Raw genomic sequence first — 26,439 nt, forward strand, 5'->3', positions numbered from 1 at the left:
ATTTTTATTCATAAATCTTAATATTCAATAAAATAAAACTTTATAATCTGTATTTGTCTCCAAATTCATTTGACAATGACATGACATGTCACCAAATAAAGGTAGAACACACGAACTAACGGTGTTTCAGAGATATGATTGGTTAGAATTGAACTATTAACCAATGAACGTGCGCCTTGTAATGTAGTTCGTTACTTATTTGCAGTCGGGAATTACAATGTTCTAGCCTTACAATTTTAATTCTCCTTTATTCATTATCTGTGGGTTGTGTGCGGTACTGCTGGCTGTCTAGTGTCTAGTTCTCGGTACTTTGTATATACGTGTGATACTTACGACTTTTTTGCAATTTTTGTCAAAGAAATGTATTAATTCAACTAAAAATATTGTGACCAAAACTTAAAGATAACGTAACGTAGTTTTTGGTGCAATGTTGATATGGAATTAGTGATTTTGCTAAATATATTTACCTATATTTTTGGCAAACATTTATGTAAGATTAATTTGGAGATTATTTAAGTATGGCTTAGCACTTCTAGTTCAGTAGAGAAAATTTTTAGGATTCGATATAGCCCAGATTTTGCCATTTTATAGGCAGGTCTTTCTATAGGCGTTTAAAATTAAATCGGTGCATTGATTTCTTCCTTGAATGTAATGTATAAAATCGGAAATGTAATACAATTTTCACATAGATTTGTATTTACTAAATACCTATCTCGCATTATCACTTACAATTTTTTTTACCAGTTGATCCATTCCCTCCAATATTTAAAAAATCTGAGCAAAGAGAATTCAGTCATAAGATAATTCAAGTTCCTAAATCGAATTCCACTTATATTCCAGAAAAAAAACAATGCCTAAAATATAGTATGCTGGTTAGAATCAGATTTTAGTCATGTTGAAATCCAAAATGGATATGAAGATACAGTTTGGTGAAGCTAGCCAACAACAAATAGTTCCTCAACCCAGTATAGGCAAGTGGAGTTTAAAGAGTGATACATCTGTGCTAATCGCAGACCATCAGCAGAGTGCATCACACAGAAAAATTATAAGGGTGAGTGTTCCCATCATTACTTTAAACCCATCATTGTTCTGAGATGAAGATGAAAGATGAATTAGAGAAAACAAAAGTATCTTGTAAAGGTACCTGTATAGTTGTAGGGTATTTATAGTATGGCCCAAATAACAAAGTTTTTATTTCTATTTATTTAAAAAAACCATGTGTGCAGAGCAATTTGATTTTAGAATTGTGTTGGACTATGTTTTGAACAACTGAGGCCAATATAACACTGCAAAATATGTTGTCTTTTGTTTTACATGGGCCTCAGCTCAGGAGACACCTCCTTGCTTCTCATTGTTACCGAGAGTTGCAGAACACCCAGTTTCATGATCTTGTCTCTTAGTTTGTTGTAGTCTCTGGTATCAAACTGAGTTGGCCTCTCAGTAATGTTGGTATACTCTGAAGTTACTGCATATCTTACTTGAATATACTTTAAATACCAAATTTTTTGGATTTGAGTTAAAAAATCTCTTAAATACAAACATAAGTACTTGAATAGCAGATGAGAGTTGACTAAAAATAATGTAGGCAACAAATTGCTTGACTGAACCTAGCCATGTTATGTAGTAACTAACTACCTAACTACAAGCCTAATTATGATTTAATTAATTTTAACAATTTGAGAAATCCCTATTACCAGACCTAATTTGTTTCCTCAACAAGTTTAGAGTCTTCTATCACTTTATGTTATTATTGAAGAGATGTAAATATTTTCTATCAAATGCAATTTTCATGCATGCATGGTACAGTAAAATTTTAGGTCATACAAGTGATTGTGCAACTGTTGCTATGTGTATTCAAGTGTTCAGTGTTGATATAAACATGTGCAATCCATACCTACTTGTTATATATGTATTAACAAAATGTTTAGAACCCTTCATTCAATCATTTCAAAGCTAAATTCATTAGCTGCATTACTGAAAAAAGATATTTATTATATTTAATACCTTAGGTCTAAAATATGGTTTACGGACAATAACATCATCATATTTTAAGTGCTGGACACATGACAATATACCATACCAACTGATATTTCTCTATATGTTGTAACTTCAGCCTTGTCCTTCAGTTAGTATACTTCATTTTTCTTTTTTATTTGTCTTCCTTATCCTAAATGACCCTCTATCCATATCTCTGCTATATTGTTAATAAATTAGTCATGAAAAAGGTGATATTTCCTGTTCTAATATAGTATGTCTTATAATTTAGTATGTCTATGGCTTTTAATTATAGCAACAGAAGATAACAATGTATATTTATTTTCAGAGATGGAATCGCCTATCAAGACTGCAAAGAACCATAGTTTATGCTCTAACTATACTAACAGCAACCGTTTTAGTAATGTTTTATGTTTCTAAGGTTGCTAATAAGATAGATAAACTTAATCGTAGTGAATTAGCACAAGTAAGTTATTACTGCATTGTTTTTTATATTCATTTCACACACTTGAAACTGACAAGCAAATTTAATTTAAATACAGCCAGATAAATGTGAAAGGAATAAAAAATGTTTACTATAATACCTAAATCTGTGCCGACTACAAAATCATTGAAGCCCACCCATTCATTTCCTGTTATTTATCAATCTATTATGGAGATAATACACAGCATGCTACTACAGTGCCACTTGTACTGGTAGCGGAGTAGAGTTACCAGTTGCTGTTATCTGTGAAATTTTAACAGAGATAATGACTACTGGTATAGCGGCAATTAAAATAATGGACATTAATTACTTTTAGTATTACTGTTTGATACCATGTTATATAAATGTTTTTAAATATAATGGATTACCCTCATTGTATGATGATCAAGCGTCTACCACCAGGCTGTGAAATAATATTATATTTGGTTATGAAAGCAAAGAGTAAAGACGGAGAGTGGCATCTCTTTGACATAAGCAATAGTATTACTTTAGACGAGGCGTAAAGTCTCAGGCCCTTAACATATATTCATAGTATTCAAAATATTAAATCCTTTTTAATAAGACAATCTTTGAAAACCTTGTAATGACGTTTATGTATTTTAGGAAACCCTAAAGAATATTTCTCTAGTCATTGAGCCAGTAGCGGACTCGGCTGTTCCCAAAAAGACTGTTGTTTTGGATTTTGTACACAATGAAAGACCGATTTTTACAGGTACGTCTTATTCCACTTAATATTCATTTAGACTTCTCAACAGGATCTACAAAGTTTAATCTACTTGACCGCTAACTGTTCATAATTTATGTTAAAATAACTCATTACATTTACATAAATGAGAAGATTTGTTTGAAAAATGGACCGCTAAACTGTATTTTTAAATATATTAAGGACCGAAAAATGCTCGACAATACGCCGTAGTCGAGAGCTTTAGACACGCATGGCGCGGTTACAAAGACCATGCTTGGGGTCATGACAATCTGAAGCCAGTGTCCGGCATGGCTTTCGACTGGTTTTCCCTTGGACTCACGATTGTTGACTCACTGGATACAGCCTATATTATGGGACTGACTGAAGGTAAAGTTAAAAAAAGCATAAAACGCAGTAATATTTTACAAGCTGATTTCATTTTATGCCGTCATACATGGTTAACGTTTTATCATGTTTAGAATACATTTACGGCTAACACTCATAAAAGAACCATAGGTACAGTTTAGAAACATTGCACGTATTATTTTTAATTGCCGTTTCTTATCAAGTTTGTAAATCGCCACTATAGTCGAGTTTGTTTGCCAACGAAATAAGACAGTTAAGAGGACAATTACTGAAATATTTGTAACAAAAACTCCTTCATTTTCGTAACAGAATTCGAGGAAGGCAAACAATGGATCAAAAACGAATTGGTCTTTACAAAGAACAAAGACGTCAATTTCTTTGAAGTAACCATAAGAGTTCTTGGGGCTTTGCTGTCCTGTTATCATTTTACACAAGATGAGATGTTTCTTACTAAAGCGGTGAGTGGTATTGCTTGGAAATATTTCACGTATTATGGACGTAGAATAATTGAGTTCTATAATATTTCAGACGGATTTGGGTGATCGTTTGATGGCGGCATTTTCCTCGCCATCTGGCATTCCGTATTCGGACGTTAATCTCGGTTTAAGGACTGCTCACGCGCCCGAGTGGTCCCATTACAGTACCACGGCGGAAGTGACTACAGTTCAACTCGAGTTCAGGGAGCTGTCTAGGGCGAGCAAGAACCCTGCATTTGAGGTATGATATCAGTGCTATGTTTACATCTCAGTTATTTGCATTGCATTTCTCTTTATTCACGGCTTTACTTCATTTGAAGAGCCGCGGTGCTTTTTTAAAGGCATATGTGTAATAATAATGTTTATTCTTATCTGTTCTTTACTTAAAATTTAATTCATATAATACAACTTATGACAACCAAATGAGATTAAGATTAGAAGATCTCAGAGACACAACTAAACAGACACTTAGAATAGAAACTAAGCTTATTTCGCAATAATGAGTTATTTTTTTGCCTTCTCATGTAAAACGATATATGCATTTAAATATTCATTACTTTTGTATAATGTATCCATATTATTTTACGCTGACTTTCCTAAAATTGATGCCGACGACGTAAACTTAATGACAGTGAGTTGCGTCACGCATTGTGATCTCGGATCTGTAAGCAAGTAGGTAGGTATTTGAAAACATGTAAACGAAGAACGAAGGACGTCAATTTATTTTTAAACTACGAGACAATGCATTCCTATACTATTTATAGAATTAATTTGTGTACAATTCATGTTAGTGCTTGATAAATAGTTAAATACAAGTAACTTGTTGAAGGTAATTTACAAAACATATATATTAGATTATTAATACCAACCTCTTTCCTAGAGCTGAACACAGGTTTCCTTCTATACCCAGACATTCTAATGCAACCTCATTAGAATAATTGGACGATTTTTATTTATCAACTAGCTGTTGCCCGCGACTTCGTTCCCGTGGGTAGAAGAAGATGTAAGTTATGATTTATACCCCTCCTGTTTCTTTTTCACATTTTCCATTGTATCTTCACTCCTATTAGTCGCAGCGTGATGGTTTATAGCCTAAAGCCTTCCTCGATTAATTGTCTACTCAACACAAAAGGAATTTTTCAATTTGGACCAGTAGTTCCTGAGATTAGCGCGTTCAAACAAACAAACAAACAAACAAACAAACTTTTCAGGTTTATATATTAGTATAGATTGTAACCTTTTTTGTGCACTAGATGAACTCAAGGCCCTGGGGAAGGCGAATGCATCTCCGTTCCCTATAGTCTAGGGGCAAAGGGGAACGAACGAACGATCCGCAGTCTACTAAAAAATTCAATTGTTACTCGCCTAATTAATTTATCATGTCTTCTAAAAAACTTATTTGTATTAGAATTCTCACGTGTTATGCTTACCTACGTGATAGAATAGTCAAGTATGTTATGGTTAGGTATGATAATTCAATAGATAAATAATATACTTGGCATGTAGGTAAATCTTATGGTCGAATCCTTTTCACGATGTTTTACTTAAAACATTGAAGCATTGTTTGCAAAATCAAATCAGCATCGATAAGTTTTATAGCACCAATCATTTCGTAGACTGTGAAATAAAAATGAGTCTTGAGACTGTTAAGTGAAGAGAAAAACAAGAATATATTACCGACTTTTACCAAAAAGTCATTATTTATTCTACAAACTTTAAAATTTGGCTATTAACTGTTAAATAAATGTTAACAGGACGCCGCTGCGGCTGTCTCCGAGAAAATTCACCATTTGCCGAAGAAACATGGTCTGGTCCCGATATTCATCAACCCGAACACTGGACACTTCCTTCCCCACGCCACCATCACCCTTGGCGCCAGAGGAGACAGTTACTACGAGTACTTACTCAAACAATGGCTGCAGACTGGGAAAACTGTAAACTAGTAAGTACCATTTAACCTTCCAATATAGGGGTCAATTCTTATCATCTGTAATGTACTACTGTTAAAAAGTCAGTAACCTGTCCTATAAGATTGAGACGTTATATTGCCCTTTTTGGCTTACATAACAGCTGAGCATTCATCTAACTTCTCTGAATTGTTACGATGTTTACTTTGTTTTACAACATTGCATATCGGCACCACCAAGTTTTTTTATTGGAAACACGCTGCTGTGCGCCATTATTGCGTAACTTTAACAATTATGTTCTGTTATCGCTGCCGTTATTTAAATGATTGTACCATGGTGTTTTGTCAACAGTTTCATATACTATTTTTGTACTTTTCCTGCAGTCATAACGGTTTTTGTCTACCTGTGCTAGCGGCTCTGCTATTATATATTCTGTTTTTTCCGACACGTTGACTTAAATTGAAACTATGCTGATAAGAGTAGTAGTAGTAATGCTAGTTATTTGCTTTGCTATTTTGGAAGCAGTGTTTATCGTAAACAAATGATTAAAACGGATACAACAGAAATCCTTATGAGTAAAAAAAATGTGTATTTAATAAACGCTTTTGCAGTTGGCTATAAAACACTTTCTTGAAAAAAGACAGTCTAATAAAATTATGATCATTAATTCAAATAGCGGTTATCCCATTTTTAATTTGAGAAAGCTGTTCATATCGATTTGTCCTAAACAGAACCTTTTTAAAACCGGGTCAGATATTTCAATACCATCTAGACAGGCGCTGTCCGAAACCGCGAATGCTATTTTTGTGTTGCTCTTAATAACCCGTCTGTCCGCCACAATTAAGCTCAATTTGCGATTTAAAAGGTCGAATCTATTACTTACAATACGTTGATTTGTGTCATTTTAGGAATTTCGTTTGTATTTTCAGTTTGCTTGACGACTACCTGACTGCGATCGAAGGCATTCGATCTTTCCTCGTTAAGCGGTCATCGCCGAACAAGCATTTGTTTATTGGAGAACTGTCGGCTGGATCCGAGGTGAGGCTTAACAGAAAAAGGGAGATACTATTTCCTAGGTATCGTTCTGTAAGGTATTCAGTGGATCCGGTAATAAGGTCCAAAATAGTCCTGGATTCGACTTGCTCAGTATATCTCATATTTTTAATAGTTTAGATAATGGTGGCAACTTGTCGCGCTACCTGCTAATAAATTATATTTTTTCGGATTATAACAAACCCTTTCCAAAACCGCCAGGGCTGCTAAGAATCATAGGCGACACTATAATTCAACGAATTTTGAAGTTTGTCATTGCTCTGAAAGGATTGGGATAGCGCGGTCGTTCTCTATTTGAATCTACAATTTCTATGACACTTTACACATTGAGGGCAGGGGGGGCAGGGGGAGATTTTGTACAGTGTCATTCATAAGTATGACTTCTCTTCCCCATGATCCTATCTATCCCACAGAACCGTCGGTTAGTAGAGTGAGACAGAAGTCGTTTTGTCAAACACCTTCTCACCTGCTTCCGCTTGATCTTTGATAAATGAAATTGATAATGACTGGTGGCTGATAACGGAGAAATACTGTAGAGAATATGTAATCTAAAACAATAACTTATCAAATCTATAACAGTGCTATCTATCTATCTATCTATTTATGTAAAAATGACGTCATGAATGATAAATGTTATCGTATCCGTTTGTAAATATTTATAATTATCAATTTTTTACATAATTTTGATTCAAGATTTTCATCCTAAGTAATTAATTTGTAATGACTTTTTATTACAATGTACAATATAGAAAACCTATATTTCTTAATATTTGAATTCTGGAACCGCATTCGTGAACAGTTCATTCAATACAAAATCATGTTACTACCTTATTAGTTTATTAACTAAGTATTCTCCACCACTAAATTGTTATGGCATAGTAATTACCTGCTTTCACAGTTAATTTCATACTTATTAGCAGTTATTGCAACTTTATATACTGCATTTATTATACCGTTTAACGAGTATAGTACATTATAAAAGAAAAACAATTAACTATGGCATATTTCTTGAAACATTTCTGACAGGAAGGAAACTTGCGATAAGACACCGTGACGGTAAACAATTGCACAAGAAAGTAAAACGTGAAATAATTAATGATGAAGTAGGAAATTAAGGTCTAAATTACTCTAAATGGTAAAATGACTAGTGGTTTTAATTAATAGATGGAAGATAGATATTACATTTGTAAACATTGCAACGGTAATACCAGTCAATAATAAAACTTATGGCAAAGTGATACGAAGGATGAGGCAAACGTAACTTAAAAAAATATTCTTACACAAAATTTGTAAAAATCTTAATCTCTTTTCAGTAAATATTACTGTTTACTTTAGGAATGTTGCGCCAGAACCATGTTTAAACATCTAAGAAATGTCCCAGCCCTTAAATAAAAACTAAAAAAATTAAAAGTACCGAAAAAGTACCAAAGAAAAACAACCATTGAGCCATACAAACACATCCTAAACTCAGATGACATACTATAAATCGGCTTTATCTTAAAAACTTCAAAGAAACTACTCGCAAAAATCTCTAATTTCAGGCATTTAACCCTAAAATGGACCACCTGACGTGTTTCCTGCCGGGCACCCTCGCTCTTGGACACGCCAATGGCCTCCCCGATTGGCACATGACGCTGGCTGAGGAACTGCTTCACACTTGCTACTTAACTTATGCTGCTCATCCTACTTTCTTGGCTCCTGAAATCACACATTTCAACTTGGTAAGTATTCAACACTGCGACAAGTCAAACGCTTTACGTTGGTCACGTTATTTCTATAGAAGCGCTGAATATTTGTCGTCTAATAATCCCTTGCCGCGAAATACAAAAATACTCTTGCCCACACTTCCTTCTACTCGTTTTTTTTCTTATGTCAATTTGCTATCACTCAGTGAAAAAGAAAACTTTACCTGTTTATGGAAGACGAAACTGTTCCAATTTCGTCTTCCAGATTTCGTTTGGATATCACAAAAAACTTGCCTTTAGTAATTAGTTTCTTGGAGATTCAATCTTACACTGCACCGAGTTCACCAAAAACTTTAGCAGACGAATCGACGGTTACTTTCACTGGGTATTAATGTCGATTAACCCTTGCCTCAATCGATTTTTTCGATAAAGTCGACACATTGTTATATTGATCTGTGTAGTTCAGTTAAACAAACATTTCTCTCTAAAATACGATATCTTATATTACAGGCTAGTGCTACTGATGACATGTATACGAAAACTGCTGATGCTCACACACTCCTGCGGCCAGAATTCGTCGAGAGCCTCTGGTACATGTACCAAATAACTGGCAACACTACCTACCAAGACTGGGGATGGCAAATATACCAGGTTAGTACTTTACTAGCGTACCATACATGTTGGGCATTATTATTAAACCATCAGCTGAATAATCGCGGTCCACAGCTGCAAATACTGCTTACGCGTTACACTGCATCCAGACATGGTAACAGATTTTGTGAAATTAAAAAAAAAAACTAAAAATTTTCCTGTGTTTGAAAATTATACGAGATATAAGCAAAGATATATTTGACGCTACATTAATGGCGGTACTGCTAAGTAACTGTATACTCAAGCATTAGTTATTTATAAACCAACCATAAGATTTTACCTTAGTTAATTTAGCCAGCCGACATAGAATATTTTTCAAAAGAGAATGGTAAAAATAAATAAATGACAGATATGTCACAAATGTTGAGGCAAATATATTTTGATTGACTGTTCTGTGATGTACATAAAATGCATCTTTTACAGGGTTTCGAAAAATACGCGAAAGTGCCGAACGGATACACATCACTAGCCAACGTGAAAGTTGAAAAACCAGTGCAACGGGACATGATGGAGTCATTCTTCTTATCCGAAACTCTCAAATACCTGTACTTACTATTCAGTGACGATAGATTCGTCATAGACTTGACTAAATACGTCATCAATTCTGAAGCTCACCCGTTACCCATTCACAAGAACTAGTATCATGAAATTGTCATTCAAAATGCAAGAGACTTAATTTTTAAAGTCAACCATGGGTGAAGCATACAGTGCTGTACATTCGTGACTTACGGAAACCACAATAGGAATAGCGTATTTGTATTTAGAATTAATTTATTGTAGTCCAATTGCTAATCGGAAGTGTCTGTTTATTCCCAAAGTTCAGTATGAAATGTATTAGAATAGTTAGGCCGTATATAAAGTTACATCGAAATAATAAGAAACTGAAGAGCAACATGAAAATACAATGTATTCATTATAATTTTATTCTTAAAATTCTTTGAATAACAGTTCATTCTATAATGAACTATTGCTTTCCGAGGTTCTTATTTCGATAGTACTTTTACCGCAAAGGTAACTAATTTATTCAAAATAAACTTGTTCTGAGAAAGAATATTTGTTCTGTAGTTGCCAAATCTGTACTGCATTCTGTGTTGTGAGCACAGAAATATTGAATCCCGAATCTAATTTGATGATATTAATATACTAAAGTTTAGTATTATACTTTAAATGTATGTATAAGCGAAACAAGAATTCCATTTGCAGTTTATACATAAATATAAAAAAAATAGCCGATTCCTAATTTTACTCAATAAGTACTTAAATTATAACGAATTTATGAGATGTTGTTATATACACAAACTTACAGATATGTTTCATTATCACATCATTTTTGACTGCATTTTTTGTCTACTTATAAAGCATTCATAGGTTAAATTTATTTATTTCTTTATATAAGTAGGTACATTGGAAGTTTCAATAAGAAACCATGTTTGGGATTACAGTTCTGTCGACAGTCTGTTATAGAATTAATGAGCAATATTATAAGGTAACAATATTGTACTCTATTTGAGCAATCTCATTATTTCCTATTAATAATGTGCAATTCTTATTCCAAGAACTGTTCTAAACAGACTAAATCTATTTCTCAAACCAATAATGTAAACGCTATCCTAATTTTTCTTAAAAATTCAAAACCTATACGATTGTTATTTTAGTTAGAAAATATTTCATTCAAGTCATTATAATAAATTTGTTATGTAAAAAAATTATATATAAATATATGTTATTATTATAAGTAGCGAGCGCGTATGCGTGTTAAAGATTAGTTTAAATTGAAGGATGAATCTTAGGGGTTTTAAATTGACGGTGGATATTTAGAGCCGAGGTCTGTGTGAAATACACATATTAGTTCCGTCAAGCGTTTTAATGTGTGCGTGTACGGTACCTACCTACGTCTTACAAGCGACGACTAGATCCAATGGTGTTGGATATAGTCATAATAATATATCGTCGTTACTTCTTCTAATTTTCATTTTCCTCGTGTTGCTAGAATTTTGTTAATCGCAACCACTGTTTTTATTAAAATTACATGAAAGTTTAGCTTCTTTGTAACAGTCTGATATTATTGTCATTGACTATCTTATTCGTACATGGACTCTAACGAATGGTTCAACAGCAAAATAAATGAGCTAGGTTTTTGGAACGTTTTAATTTCTTGGTCGTTATGCCAGGTATTTGAATGCAAACATGTAATATTTTGATGTTTCCGCAGTTCTGTGAATCCCTGTACCAAGTTGACATTCGTTAGTCGTTCGTTATTCGTTTTTATTTCACGATTGCAAAAAGAAATTTATGTAAAAACATTGATGAGCTATGTAACGGCATACATTCCTTATTTATTATTCATCTACTTTAATAATTTGATAACATAGAATTATACAAGAAGTGGTATTGAAAATACTGTGTAATATAATTTATTTATTGTGGTGTTTAAATTTAGTTATTTTAAGTAAAAAGCTTGATGAAAGCAAACTCATTTAAATTGCATAATATTATTAAAGAGGTTTCTATGTGTTTTCAACAATAATAATTTATTAATGCAACTCGTTTTCTTAACTGCAGCTCGGTGCCATGTTATGAACCTTAATCTGACGTATTTGTGCAATAGGACTGCCAGATGAAATAGTAAATCGATGAAAATATATTATTGTTATTTTAGATAAATTTACTCACCTAGTTATTATTGCACGTTTTCTGTACTTTATTTGTAATTACGAGGAATGCCAAATACTATTAATATTGCATATCATGTTGCTATTGGTTATGCGATCATGATTGCGCCACACGAATTCTTAATTCTTGGCAATGTAGTCGAAGGTTCGATAGTATGTTAGACGTCAAGGCTAGCGCGGAGCGTGGAACATCAAACGAGTTAGAATAGATGTAAACTAATGCTAACTTAGGTCAGTAATAAACGGTCTTAAGACCTATGTTCTCTCGGTAGTATTAAACGCACTTACGCACAATAATTATAAAGCGTACACTGTAGTTTTAAGTACTTAAACGTTGTATACTTTATTGAGGTAAGTGTAATTTTTAGTTCAGTCTATTTCACTTTTTCCATTCTAAAATATTATATAAACTCTATTCATTTAGGTAATTATAAAAAGGTAAACAATCTTGGCGTCTTTTGTCTGAAAACTCCATTTAAAACAAAAATAAATACATATTACCAATTATATTGTATAACCAACATTGTTTAACTTTTTAGGAACCTAAACTAATAGAACATAGGTACATTCTTATAACTAGCTACTTCTTTACACTACATATTAATTAGATAGTATCCAATTCGATCGTACTAATTTGATGTTCTTTTAAGATTCATGTTGCTTAGTCCACTAAATCTTTTCTACCACGACACGATTCAGGGTATTTTCTTAATAAGAGATATGATTCTATTTGGTGTCTTTCAGGATCAGGTCAACGAACTCGATACCAATAATTAAAACGAATTGTTCTGTTTCTCTAATGTTCTAATGATACTAAAATACTATAAACATAGTCTTTCATTGTTCCTGAATCAGTTGTACTAGATCTGTATTTAATTTTCTTTCTCGTCATATAGATGCCAATGCTAAAAAGCAGGGTTTAAATACCTTGTTTTATTATTTAGACGTTTATGAAACGTTTTTGGATGTATAAGTACCGATCAATCATTGGTCGTTTAAAAATGCAAGTAATATTGTGAAAAAAATGTTTTTTATACAATATTTACCTGTAGGCCAACAGCTATTTGCTATTTTGGGATTCATAGTATAATTTTACAAAGAAGTAACTAAAAGCAAACGATTAATGCTGATATGTTAACAAACACCATACAATTATTAATATTATAACACATTTCGAGTAATTCACTTAGTCAAGAGAAACGATTATTAATTGAAAATTAATAATTGGTTACCATTTAAATTAGTATTTAGTTACCAGGCAATTCGGACCTACACTAAACCTTTCACTAGCCTGTTTAAATGTGATTATCCCTATTGGGTTAAAGAGCAAGAAGTCCTACTTTCTTACCAATATTTATATGCTATATCAATAAAGGAATTATTCATATATTTCAGATTCAGATGCAATAGTATGTGTAAGGCAACTCGCAACCATGTGTTAATGTTAAGAAATAGATGTTTTGTACCACGATTAGATTGTACGTGATTTTCACGTCAACTTACATAAGCGGCAAGTGTTTAAAAATCCTTTGATGTATTACAAATACAATAATTATGTATTCTCTTACCAATATTAAATGTAATCATAAAAGTAGGAAAACATTTGTATTTGAGGCTGGGGTAGGTATGTTTATGAATTTTGCATTTATCAATGTCAGTGTACTGGAAACTTTAAAGTTGTGCTAATACATATTGGTTGTAATAAAATGTACAATTTAATTGAGTGTTTTAAGTGAACCTTTAAAACCATTTCTGCTTACTGCAAAACGGGCTGAATAGAGTGTGTTTTTGGGGTAGTTGCACGCGTTTGCTTAGATAAAAATGCGTCAACACCATTATTCAATTTAATGCTTGAGAGTATTGATTTATTTTATTTCGGAAAACATCAAATTTTCTATGGAAGCTTTCTCTATCGATCCCAAAAATGCATCTCTTCGCACTATTTTACCGTATCCTCAATTCCTTAAAATATACACTTACCTATTGAACTAATAATAATATTATTTCTTTGAAACTGATTTCAGTAACTAAATTATATACAGCATAATCAAATAAAACACAGAATCAAGTTTATATTTTATTAGTTGTACAAACATGTACACATTTTATAAATTTAAAATATAAATCTACAGTCTATATACTATACCAAGTACAGACTCCTAATCTGGACGGAGACATGTCGCTTAGTGATAGATGACAAAATATAAAGTCAAAAATAAAGCTATAAAGGTATTTCATTACACTTGGTAAACTCATTTTACGAAAGGCAAATCATATTGGCATTGGTGGTCCAAGAGTGTCTGTATCTCCTGAATGAAAATAGGACCGCTGAGGTAAACAATAGCCCAGACTAACAGAAATTGAACCAGGAACAATAGTATATGTATTGTATAACTTTTTTTTGTTAACTGTAAAAAATTTACTAATGCAATAATGGACAATTCACTAACTACTGATATAATGGAAATGTTATAACTGCATATAACAAGATCAAATGTATAACAATATTTCATTTAAGTAGGTTTGTGACCTATGAGGTTATGTTAGGAACAAGATTTACTAACCTAAGCCGGTAATGTAGACAATCAACAATTTATCATATCATAATATATGTAGGTTTCATATTCCGGCATAAAAAAAAGGCGAAGGAATGATCAGAAGACAATATAAAAATATTCAGTGGAATATGAGATTACTAAATAAATATCAGATCTAATACATAACAACTGGCACAGAACATTTCTATGAAACAAAAGTTATTAATTTAAATATATAACTTAAATGTTACCTTAAACTATTAAATGAGTGAATGCTAGTTCATAGTTATAACCTAAATACTTAAAATATAATGAACAGCTGACAAACTGCTGCAGCTGTTGATGTAAATCCATATTTTGTTAATAGTCTTGACTAAAACTTAAAAGAAATGTTTCAGTAATGCTAACATTTTTGTTATTTTATGATATGCAATACTTATACAAACAATTTGTTTACATGGATTTCTTCTTTACAATATAATGAAGGATAACATTTTATATTTCTGGTTTTATTACAAGAATAACTTTGATAACTTGTATAATTATTATACAAAAATATCTTATCCACTTAACAAATAATGTAATGGAATGCTTTTCTAGTTAACATCACAAAACACATACTGGAATTTTTAACTTTTGAGTACAAATAACAATTAACTGAATGATTCCAAACTTATTACAATCTACAAATCATAGCAGGCGATTTAGATGCTAGGACTAATAGTACATGTATACAGTTAATACCAAAATAGATGAGTAAGTAAATTATTTTTTTTATAAAATATCACATTGTCGTACAAAAATACATGTTACACAACCATGTGTATAAGTGTTGTATAAAATTGGCTCATAATGGGAGATTTAATACTACATGAGCATATAATGTTAAAATCTAAAATTTACTTACATGAGAACACAGTCACAACATTGGATTGTGTAGTATAGGCACTTGATGCCACAGTCTTCATCATCAACGGTTGAAGCGGACGACCTAGTCTTGTGCGGTGGGGGAGGTCTCAAGTACACAGAGTCCACTTTATCTCCATACTTGTCGGCCTCCTTATCTTGCTTCTCAGCTTTATTTGTGACTTTATCATTGTCAAGATAGTCATCACTCTTTTCACTCTTGAATTCCTTGCTGTTTGTGTCCCCAGCGGCCTCCTGAAATTAGTCATATCATAAAGCATTAATTTATTTGTAGTAAGACTCATCACAACATCTATTGTTTCAACAGCCATAGTTGGTAGATATCTATGTTGTGTCACAAAGTCATGCCATATCTAATGCAACAGAACCAGCTTGATTTAAAATAAATTCAAGAAACTTGTACACGCAGAACTCTTTTTTTTATTATGTCAAAGCTTTTAACATTTTAGCTATCTACAAGCAGTATTATTATAAACCATACAGAGAAATAAGGAAGACAATACATACTTTACTCTCTTCTTTGTTGTCATGTCGAATAAACTCCTGTTTCTCTTCAGCATTCCCAGTAGCAGTGCTGTCTGAGGGTGCGTCAGGTGCTCCTAATGCAGTTCCACCTGTAGCTATACTTGCAATAGGAGCCTTAGTCCTCTCAGGCATTAACAAGTCAGTCTCCTCTTCTTTCTTCTTGTGCGGTTGAAAATCAGGTGAATCTCCAGACATGCTTAAAAGAAGAATTTTTGCGATTATTAAAAGCAAGTTATGAAACTGAGCTGCGGTATCGTCGCAAATGTACTACTGAAGCATACAGGCGCCGGAAGATTGAATTTCATTTCACGACAATCCTCACATGTTGACACACAATTGTGTACAGCAACATAATTAATAATGTAAACAACACTCGATAAATGATCGCCGCAGCAATATCAATCCATTTACTCATTTTACCTTACTACAGCAGTTTCTATTTGTTCCCCGGACAAACGACGCCATGTGCGAATGATAGTTTCAAAATTGTTGTTTTCTTGCATGTTGGCGAGTCATAAACATAAGCTTACAAAAAAGTTTTACTTTTGTTCACAAACAATCACAGCAACTTCGGTTTTATTAGTCTTACGATGTTAGGTATGCTGCGATCGTTGAAAGCAATTTTTTACCCGAGAATATATATAAAAACTAGTAATTTTAATAATTTCAGTAAATACAAAAAGTTTCAAAAAAGAAGTATCCTAACAAGCCTGGCCTTTTGTGATGTCATGTCACTCAAAGAAAGCAAAGCACAATAAACATAACACACACACAAAGACAACATCCACGAACTCTAGTGAAGCTACGCTTAATAAGTCGATTCTGATGACTAATCGACTATTATTTTAGACTCACAACCTACTTTTGAACTTAGGACGCGTTTCGTTTGTAAAACTATTAAAGATGGGAAGTAATAAGATGAACACTAAAAATAGCACAATAAAATCGACTAAAGACTACAGCGATTTTTTAGTGTTGGCGGGATTTTCAAAACCTTAAAAGTACGCGTAACTGTAAAAATCCTTGGCTTTTTGTCTAGACTTGAATAAATCTACGTATCTTATTACCGAAGTTTATTTTTTCTGCATAGATATTTCCCGATGTAAATTATATGTATAAGTAAGTATATACAATTTGTTTATGCTTTTTTTGTTTTAGGCAGATACTTACTTGTACATTGATGGTGTTCTTTCGTATTTCCCTCTAGAGTGTGAATAGTTGTGGCTGTTGTATACTATATCCTTCTTCTTGTTGTGTTTTCTTGTAGGTATCCATATAATACCGAAGCTAGTTTTATTCTTAGGGGTACTGTGCGACGAAACGGCATAACTTTTTGATGAACTGGCTCCGAAAATAGATGACTTGCCACCAGAACCGGAACCTAGCCCAGATGAAAGTTTTGGAGTCAAACTAGAAGACTTTCCACTGGTTGACTTGGAAGATGTCGAAGTCTTTCCAAAAGTACTGCTCCCGCTTTTTCCCAGTGCACTGCTACCACTTTTCCCAAGAAGAGAACCGGTCCCACTTTTGCCAGTAGGACCGGCTCCCAGTTTTTTTGTTATTGGTGCCAGGTTGCTGTCTAAAACAAAAAAATATCTAGTGTGAACTAGCTGATATCTAATCGGAGGTATATAAACCCAGATAAAGATTGATTATACGTTAGAGTATCGTCGGAATTTAAAATGTTTGTCATAGTAATATAACACTCTGAGCCATAAATTACATTATTTACGAAGAAATTTTCTTGGGATCGTTCACTGAACCAGAAGGGAGCTCACGTGTGATGTGAGCAATAGACGATTACAAATGGGATGATTTTATAAGCAACTACACAAGGATGAGGGAAACCTAAGTAGTTTGTGAATTATTCACGTATCGCTTGCCTCATTGCCTTCTATTCAAATGGAATAAATATAGTCAATAGTTTATGTCGGTAGTTATTTTGAATTTTATTTATGTACAACGTTTATAGGCTGTGTTAGACAATTATTATAAAGAGACCTTTGTGTTTATTGTTGAGTTTATTTGATTTGTATTTACTTCTTAAATTTACAGAGCTTAATTAGAAACCTTATTTATGAAGGCTTTGTATCAGTCTGTCAGCATCACGGTTGCAATTTGACATAGTTTAAAAAAAGTAAAATATTATAAAATACAGTGTAGATATTATAACTACAGTACTTACTTATTATTGCAAATTTTATAGTCTAAACAAAGCAGGCATTCAATTCAAATCAATTATTTTGGAGATGTTTAAAAGAATAACCTATTGGCTTACGTGATTAGTTACATTGGGTCTAAAACTAGTATAAAACAAGAGCTTGCAAAACCTTTCATTCGACTTTTGAACTTTTACCAAATGACTAAGAGATGGCGCTGCATGTCGGGACCGTAAGAACTGAAACAATTTCAAATTTTACGTTTCAAGTGTAAGTTGTTTCAGATTCATATACAAATGGTGCTTTTATTTAGTTTTTACGTGTGATAATAGATCTTGTGACTATGAACATCAAAGAGAGCTTTTTCTTTGGTTTGGTTTGGCTTCAGAATAGGTAAATTAAATAGAAATACTACCACTAGCTACTGGTTATAAAGTCTTTAAGTAGATTGCTAAAAAAACACCCATACTCGAGTAAAGAAAAATAGGGAAGTTAGAAACGTCGGTATTTCGTCAAATGATTGTCTTCTCGCAACAACTTGTTACAAAGCAATATCATTATTATTATAGGTATACATACCTACTTACTTTTGTTTTTACGTCTTTGGAAACAAATAAGCTTATTACATGATAATTATATTCGACTCAGCAAAAACAGGTATGTAAGTGTGCAATCCACAGATATGTTTTTATTTCTGTTCGTTTTTAATGTTCTGTAGGTATCCGAAGGGTAAAAACAGAACTCTAACACTTAGGCTACGTTGTCTCTCCGTCAGTCAGCCCATCTGTCACCAGGCTCCATCTCAAGAAACGCGATAGCTAGACAGTATAATTTTTTGCAGATGTATTTGTTGTACTTATAGTTGCAAAAAAACAATAATGAAAATACAACGAGGTTCTGCAACGTTTGGAAAGCTCTAAAATTTGTTGGGTGGCAAATAAATGTAATTTTTATTGTTTATCTCGGTACTGGTATTGTATGGGATTTATTTTTCCTTAGCCTATTTGTACGGAACCATTCAATGATGCGAGTCCGACTCGCACTTGACCGGTTTTATTTAAAGTATGTACTGAAGGCAGAAATTCGTAAGTAGGTAATGCCGTAAACTGTAAAGAATAGTACTCTAAAATTAAAACACTGCAGGCATTGTGTAAACGTAAATATTTTGCCATAATGCAAACTAACTAAACAATTCATTTTAAGTTAGTAAACCTCCCATTTTTTACATATTACTTATTATTCTGGTAGGTTTGACTGCATCGTAACGTAACTGAAAAGTGATAATTTTCTGAACATAAAGTGCTTATGCCCAATAGCCATGTAGATGTGTTGTATAATTAGTAAGTCTTTTTTTAAGGCTTTAAAGACAGGGCTGGTCTTTAACCACGCATCAACCACGAGAGAGCCGTTTGCAAGAGCTAGCACAATGCGTAGGTACACACAAGTTGTCAAGTAGCAATTAAAGCACTTGGTGTATAATTTCTAATTATCGTGACTACACTAAAGGGCTTAAAACTTGCCCAAAATTGATCCCTTGACATGTGACATAGAGATATAAGTTACCCTTAATGCCAAGAGTAATACAAAACTATTTCACATAGAATAAACTCGGTTCAAGTTAATAAGTGTGGAAACTTTGCTACCAGTTAAGTGGAACTCTCATCACCGAAAGTTTTGACTTTTTGAGGTCACATTTCTTTGATACTATTGGTACACTATTTAAAAAGGTTACAAACATTATTCCAAGCTTCTCAATAAGCGCGCATCTCGACAAGTCTAGACCAAATGAAGTATCCTACTAAAAATAACGCAAACGTTTGTATTCGGATGTTTGTTCCTCTTTCTCGCAAAAACCACTGAATCGATTTAGAAGTAAGTTGGTACAAAGATAGTTTATAACCAGAATTAACACATAAGATAGTTTTTATTCCGAATTTATGTTCCCATGGGATCAATTTCGATTTGTTAGGCAACAACTAGTTAGGAATAATGATTCCGAAAAGAAGAGATCATTTGACGAAACAAATGAGTCTGTAGTATATTGAGTTTAGTAAGGTTTATCTAAGGTAACTAATCCTTGCAGCTACTTATGAAGTATCAATATCGTTCAGTTGACATGGCGGCAAATATAATGTTACAATATCTATCGCTTGACGAGCGCACGGGTCGTAAACAACTTACGTACTTGTTAGATCAGATTATTAAGCATTATAGAAAAACGTTGAAGTCGAGGTATGTTTGAAATGTCGTGACTTATTCGTAATTGTTACCTACGTAGATCCTTGTCCATTGAATATTGTAAAGGAATGTGTTTTATTTACATCTAACTTATATGCAATCTTATATATCTATACTATCTATATATTTAGATAAAATTTGAGATCCTGCTTGTAATATTGAAGTCACCGTTTTTTAAAACATGCCCATGAATGTATATACAGTAGGTTCATATAAAACAACAGTTTATAACATGTTTGTCAGTCTGTCAGTCCAGTCCGGCTAACCTCTGAAATAGCTGAACCGATTTTGACGGACTTTCATTAGCAAGTAGCTGGTACAATACGCAGCTACTTTAATTTATGATAAACAAAGTCATTTGCAATATCCAAGTACTGACCAGTATCCACCGCGCGCAATTTTTCAATAATTCCAATGAAAAAACTGGTTACTAAAATCAAAGTGAAATATGGGTGATACTTTCGCGATGCATGCTAATAGGGAGATAGAAGTTATTATAGCAAAGTGTTTTGGCCTTATACAGATGTGATTACCTACACATTCTTGTCAGTATAAATTTCTCTTATAATCTTGATTGATGCGAGTCAATATGGTCATATTCTTAGAGGTCAGATAAGGCGTTATGTACCTAACTATAATTTACTTAGTGTTTGGTTGAACTATCGATAATAACTTATGAAAGTTGAAACTATATATTTGTAAAATTCTGTATTCGTGTTAAGCACCAATATACTACGTTTGTAGTAAATACTAAATATGCAAAGCATAGCTATATCTAACTTTTACAATGGATAAAAAATACTATCATTACTTTATTTTGAAATAGAAGAGCGTCTGAATTTTCTAGTGCAACTTACCGTAGCAAATGGTTCAACACAAATCGCTTAGACTGCAGTTAATAGTTTTACAAAGCCACTTGAAAATCGAGGAATTTCGCACTTATATCAACGGAGATAAGGTTTAGAGGTACTTACTGTTTAATCTGTTTCAAAATCCCACTATAACACGTATGTTGTTTCGCATTGCTGGTTAACGGTAAACCATAGGAGCGCGTATTTTGCTCGTGTGTGAGGCGGTGTACATGTGTCCGCACGAACGTTTGGTTGCCCGTAGACTGGTCGCTGTGGTGTTGCCAAGACCACGAACGTGCAACACCGATTAGGCACCCTACTATTATTGAAATTCGAGCTTTAATTGAAGCCCTACAGTTCCTAATGAAAGTTTTCCCTTTTTGTTTTATTTTGTGCAGTTGTTGTTGAAGGTTTTCCAATTCCAATATGGTTTGTTTTGTTCTATTTTTGAAGTATATGTTCAAAAAAGAAATGTCACAAAAATAAACACAAAGTACTATTTTTTACTTTTTACTCCACAATAATGAACCTAGATAAAAACTTTTAAAGTATTAACCGTGTTTAAAATGTTCGTACTCTAAAATGTCTCTCAGGCGTTTTGCTGTAAATTGCCGCTTAAAATGTGTAAGAAATTACGGAATAAAAGGATTAGTAGAATGGTTACAAACACATCTTCCTCGCGTTAATGCCATGCCTACGTCTAATTAGGGTGCAGTCGGGTATGTAACATTAATTATGATTACATTATTTATTCAGGGGAGGCAGTCAGTCTTCAGAATAGAAGAGACATTTATACTTTAGTAAAACATTTGAATATCACGAGAGACTGCGAAGACCTACACAGTTAACATTTTGTAGAAAATAGAGGTGTTTTATTTTGCTTTGTTTTTGTTCTTTAGTGCTGTCTTCGCAGATAGAATAAATTCAAATTAAATATTTCTACGACTTTTAGAGACGTAATTTCTGAGTTAAGCTTAGCTTTGAAAATGATTATTATTATTTTTATCTTTGTTGGAAGGCTTTAGATAGGCACATCGGAAATTTAATAAAGCATTATAACTGTAGTGTGCATATTCAATCATTTATAAACTTACAATGGGGAGTTGTGAAAAAATAAACGCAGTTTTTTTGACAATAAATTTATTTATTCCGATATAACAATCAAAGGAGATGAAGTAAGCCAATTTATTTTGTTCAAACCACTCCAGTTGATAGCCAAGTGCCAGTCTTCTACTAGAAACATGAATCTATTACTGCTTATGGTAATCATCTTCGTCACAACATACTAGCACACACACAAACATTCCATGACAATGTAGGTTGAATACGCCAAGACTTGAAAAATTGTAAATTCAAATGGTTTTGCTGGTATCACTTTAGCGATACAGTGCATAATACGTACCTAATACCTACGTTCATAACCGCGATAAACTTTCGCAATATATATGCAACGCTTACGTCATTTAATAACAACGTAGTCGTGTGTTATGACCATTTTGGTACCAGACGATCTGTTTGGCTGAGATTCGGTTCTTGAGTCATGAATATCGTGATGCATCCGAACTCTGTACAACGGCGGCTTAAAGTAATTTTGTATCTAAAGTTGAAGCGAAACGGCGCGTTAAACTTACTAGCGGCATCTCCCTTCCACAATATCAGCAGTTTATTTAAGACCTTATTCCTAGTAGGCTGTTAGATTCTTAAATTGGCATATAATAGCATTATTGTTGGTGCCCGCAGTGCAAAGGATACATTATTTGTTCGCTCAATCAGTGCTATCTGGATCCTACACCCACACGACACCTTTGTCAATTTTGTTTTATTATTTGATTGAAAGAACCTTGCTTGGAATAAATTGTTTTTTTTTCTGGAACGCCGATTTCATCTTTGTATGAACGTATTTATTTTCTTGATATTTTAAGCTTTTATAGAGCTTAATTGACCTAAAATATAGTGGTGTGATCCAAGTGTTACCCGATTTGAATTAGGATATCTAAGAACTCAGTCCAGCTGAAAACTTTAAAACCTAAATACCTACTGTAAATTACGCTTTCGGTGCATAAAAATTGTAATAAAAAATAACATATCTCATACAACTACGTAACTGCAGCTTTAATTTGCAAAAAATAAATGTATCATCGGTATTTGCCTTGCTGAATCTCATACAGATTCTTAAAAACCCTCGCAGTTACCCACTACGGTACCAAGAACATCAATAGGTTTGAAAGTTTAAATATGCAATAGCAACCTCCTTAAAATGTGAAAGACACAATCTTGTCTTCTTGTCTTGATTATTATTTTTCATCACGTCAAAGTAAAAGTCGCTTAAATTAAATTTTAAAGTTGAATAGTATACTCTTTATGTAGAGCCCTGATGCTAACGACAACACACATCAAGATTATTTATTTTCGTCTTGGTATAAGTTACATATTGTAAACCCTTCTGAACAAATTATTGTTTTTTTTCATAAAGAGTATGTAAATATCCGCGTCCTTTTATAACCCGTAAAAACATTCACCCTCCTTCTTTGGCAGTCGGGTAAAAAAGAAATCACTCGATCGTGTGAAAACAAATGCAACAGTTCGAATCTAACTTTGGACGAATCCTATGTAACGGTACAATGGATTTAGATAATTTTGTAGCGTTGTAAAAATAGTGAAATAGAGCTGTACGTTTCCCGGATTCAATTTCTTTTATCCCGCAATCCGACTGTAAATCATGCAGATCAGACAACAAAGCGCGGGAACTATGAAAATGGAAGAAACGGAATATATTGGCAAGCTGTTACGCGAGGCAAGAAAAAAGTTTTACCAGTAAGACAAAGACATGCCTTTGTTTGAACCGATGTCGGTCCCGTACGTGGTAAAATGTAGCCATTGTATATGATGCACGTTTATTGCATTTAAGCATCCCTCGGTAGATACGACGTCAGAGCTTTCTGACTCGGCGGACTAACTAAATCTTATGTCTACGAGCTAGAATGGTCAAAAATGCTCTTTAAGTGGGACAGATTTTGCTAAGAAAATTTTGAAGAAACATCTTGGTGTTTGATTTTCCAATTGCGCCGATATTGTTTTATCAATTACAACTTCCTTACCACGTGCTTCCGACTATGTTCAGTGATCGTAGAAATATTCAGATGTTTGTAACATTACATCATGTTTATACAATAATGTTGATACTGTAGTGTAAAATCTAACACGTCTAAATAAAATATAGAATTTAATTTTACATATTTACAGAAAGATATTTAAATTAGTAAACCAAAGCAGGTAGTGTACAGTTTTGTATAGAGAAAAACAACACTTTTACATTAATTTACTTAAACATAATCGTAGTCAATCTTTAAATAAGAGAAAGGATAACTACAGTATACAAAATCATACTAAATAATGCGGAACTCTTAAAAACTTTTGACAAGGACTGAAAAACTAAGTTTAGTGCCAAAAATCTTACACAATCAAGCAAGTTACTACACAATATCCCCAAAATAAAAGAATTCACATTATTTAACTAACCTTGCGTATATCTGTAAATTAGTTTGTGGAAACCGTCTGCCATTTAACGTGTAAATGTATTATTAAGTGGCAATTGTCATTTATTAAAGAGTCACGAGCGAGGCCCCACTGCCGGTGGCATCAACGTACAATAGTAACTTCTAACTGATAATTAGGAAACCGGTGAATACGTTTGCCCTTCAGAACATACCCGTATCACAATGCTTGTTAAAATAACCACTAGAGCAGAACTCCTGGTTACTATAGCTTTCTCGCGTCCTATTGTACGTACTTGAAGTTCAAATATTAGTTCGCAGCCACATTTGTATAGTGACTTCATTAGATGCTCGTTAGAAGTTTGACGGGTTTAGCAGGAGCTTAGTGTTACAGGGATCCCACCTAGTCCTTTTTAGTTGTAGAACTCTTTGTATTAGTGTCCGACGACAAATTGCACGTTGTATTAGATTAAAGAAATGTTCAGCTTTAGAATAATTGAAAACGTTAAACTAAACACGAAACTATACTACCATAGAGATAGCAAGAGATACAAACAATTTAAAATTTGGGACATTATTGCACTCTTAAATTTATACGCAGTTTAAAAGGAAGTGAACTTAACTTATCAATGAACTTCACTCAGGAGGTAATAGCTCATTTATTAAGTACATTTAGCCTAAGTATTTGTTGTATTCTGCGGGCCCGAAATCACAACACAAACGCTGCGATTTCGTTCCCTTCCAAAAATTTAGGTTGAGTTGTTGTCTTCGGCAACAACGTATGTGGTTAACCAAGAGAGATGTGACTAGGGACTCGTCGGGACGGCTATATAAGGGGACGCACTGCATCTCTTAATAGCGCGATCTAGATTTTCTGGCTCAAAGCACAGCGCCATCTAGTTTTTAACCGTGAGTTATTGCATACACGTTGAAAGGTGAGGTGGCGCTAATGTTATGCGTTTAAATGGAAGCGTGTTTATGTCTTACTGTTTGTTCTGTTATTTCTAGATTTAATAATGTTTGTTTATAACTTTAGATTTCTCTCGCTAGAAAAGTGACATCAGTTCCTATAGTGTAGTATTTTTTATGCTGAAATTTGAAAACTCTGGATCATAGCAAAGTTTATGAGGAAAATTGATTAAGGGAGAGAATTTCATGCATTCTAGTAAACAATGTCGTAAAAAGTTTTCTTATGTATTAGAACTTTTTAATGAAATTTGTGTATCATACGCGTCATGACAGGTGTCGCAACACGTTGCCACTCTCCAGACATCATTATAAGTATATTAATGCGGTTGTATTGTTGCTTACCTCAAATACACATCAATGCTTGAACAACATTCGGCGAACTTATCTGCTTGTCAATTCAGTTCACAGCTAAACCTCGTTGTTTATTCGTTTAGCCTTCTCAACTGGTTTCGTTTCTTTGAATCAGACAATAGGACCCATAGAAATTCCATATTTTAAAAAGTGAGTTTGTATTATATGTGTATAGTTACACACTTCACCATATATTATGACGGATATTTCGAGAGTGGTTGCCTTGGTAACGCATAAACCAAAAGAATGAATAAGTAGAGGTGTTTACAATCTTTGAAAAGCTCGTGAAAGATTTATTTAGTCGATTAGTGGTACTTATTGGTAGAGTTTTGTTTTGTGCCAAGGACCTTTGAAGCTATTGTCAGTTTATCCTCCCGATACACAAAGAAGTTAATTACTGGAATTAAAAGAACT

General features: G+C 33.3%; 2 protein-coding genes across 5 annotated transcripts; one reads left to right on the forward strand and one right to left on the reverse strand.

Annotated features, from left to right (window-relative positions):
- Window positions 1-189: 189 nt before the first annotated feature.
- LOC113493937 (endoplasmic reticulum mannosyl-oligosaccharide 1,2-alpha-mannosidase) lies at window positions 190-13,693 on the forward strand. 2 transcript variants are annotated; one of them, XM_026871975.1, is made up of 12 exons: window positions 190-490; window positions 841-1,051; window positions 2,324-2,461; window positions 3,083-3,191; window positions 3,366-3,551; window positions 3,840-3,988; window positions 4,059-4,247; window positions 5,761-5,948; window positions 6,843-6,951; window positions 8,508-8,687; window positions 9,162-9,302; window positions 9,726-13,693. In XM_026871975.1, the coding sequence occupies exons 2-12, from the start codon at window positions 893-895 to the stop codon at window positions 9,939-9,941; spliced, it is 1,764 nt and encodes a 587-aa protein (XP_026727776.1). In that variant the 5' UTR covers window positions 190-490; window positions 841-892; the 3' UTR covers window positions 9,942-13,693. The 2 variants fall into 2 exon arrangements, with proteins under 2 accessions (XP_026727776.1, XP_026727777.1); XM_026871976.1 differs by having other exon boundaries at window positions 190-305.
- Window positions 13,694-14,038: 345 nt separating this feature from the next.
- On the reverse strand, window positions 14,039-26,222 carry LOC113493940. 3 transcript variants are annotated; one of them, XM_026871984.1, is made up of 4 exons: window positions 26,017-26,222; window positions 17,134-17,542; window positions 15,946-16,159; window positions 14,039-15,672 (listed from the first exon to the last, which is right to left on the reverse strand). In XM_026871984.1, the coding sequence occupies exons 2-4, from the start codon at window positions 17,139-17,141 to the stop codon at window positions 15,415-15,417; spliced, it is 480 nt and encodes a 159-aa protein (XP_026727785.1). In that variant the 5' UTR covers window positions 17,142-17,542; window positions 26,017-26,222; the 3' UTR covers window positions 14,039-15,414. The 3 variants fall into 3 exon arrangements, with proteins under 3 accessions (XP_026727785.1, XP_026727784.1, XP_026727783.1); XM_026871983.1 differs by lacking the exon at window positions 26,017-26,222 and adding an exon at window positions 21,335-21,554; XM_026871982.1 differs by lacking the exons at window positions 17,134-17,542; window positions 26,017-26,222 and adding an exon at window positions 16,384-16,773.
- Between the last annotated feature and the right edge of the window lie 217 nt (window positions 26,223-26,439).

The sequence above is a fragment of the Trichoplusia ni genome, chromosome 5, assembly GCF_003590095.1.
Source record: "Trichoplusia ni isolate ovarian cell line Hi5 chromosome 5, tn1, whole genome shotgun sequence".
NCBI lineage: Eukaryota > Metazoa > Arthropoda > Insecta > Lepidoptera > Noctuidae > Trichoplusia > Trichoplusia ni.

Excerpts from the sequence above, each read along its gene's own strand:
- LOC113493937 (XM_026871975.1), top strand. The coding sequence starts at position 893 with ATGTTGAAATCCAAAATGGATATGAAGATACAGTTTGGTGAAGCTAGC. Across the intron at positions 2,462-3,082 it reads ATCGTAGTGAATTAGCACAA|GAAACCCTAAAGAATATTTC; the intron begins GTAAGTTATTAC and ends TATGTATTTTAG. Across the intron at positions 5,949-6,842 it reads ACTGGGAAAACTGTAAACTA|TTTGCTTGACGACTACCTGA; the intron begins GTAAGTACCATT and ends TTGTATTTTCAG.
- LOC113493940 (XM_026871982.1), bottom strand. The coding sequence starts at position 16,466 with ATGCAAGAAAACAACAATTTTGAAACTATCATTCGCACATGGCGTCGT. Across the intron at positions 16,160-16,383 it reads ATAGAAACTGCTGTAGTAAG|CATGTCTGGAGATTCACCTG; the intron begins GTAAAATGAGTA and ends TCTTCTTTTAAG. Across the intron at positions 15,673-15,945 it reads ACAACAAAGAAGAGAGTAAA|GAGGCCGCTGGGGACACAAA; the intron begins GTATGTATTGTC and ends GACTAATTTCAG.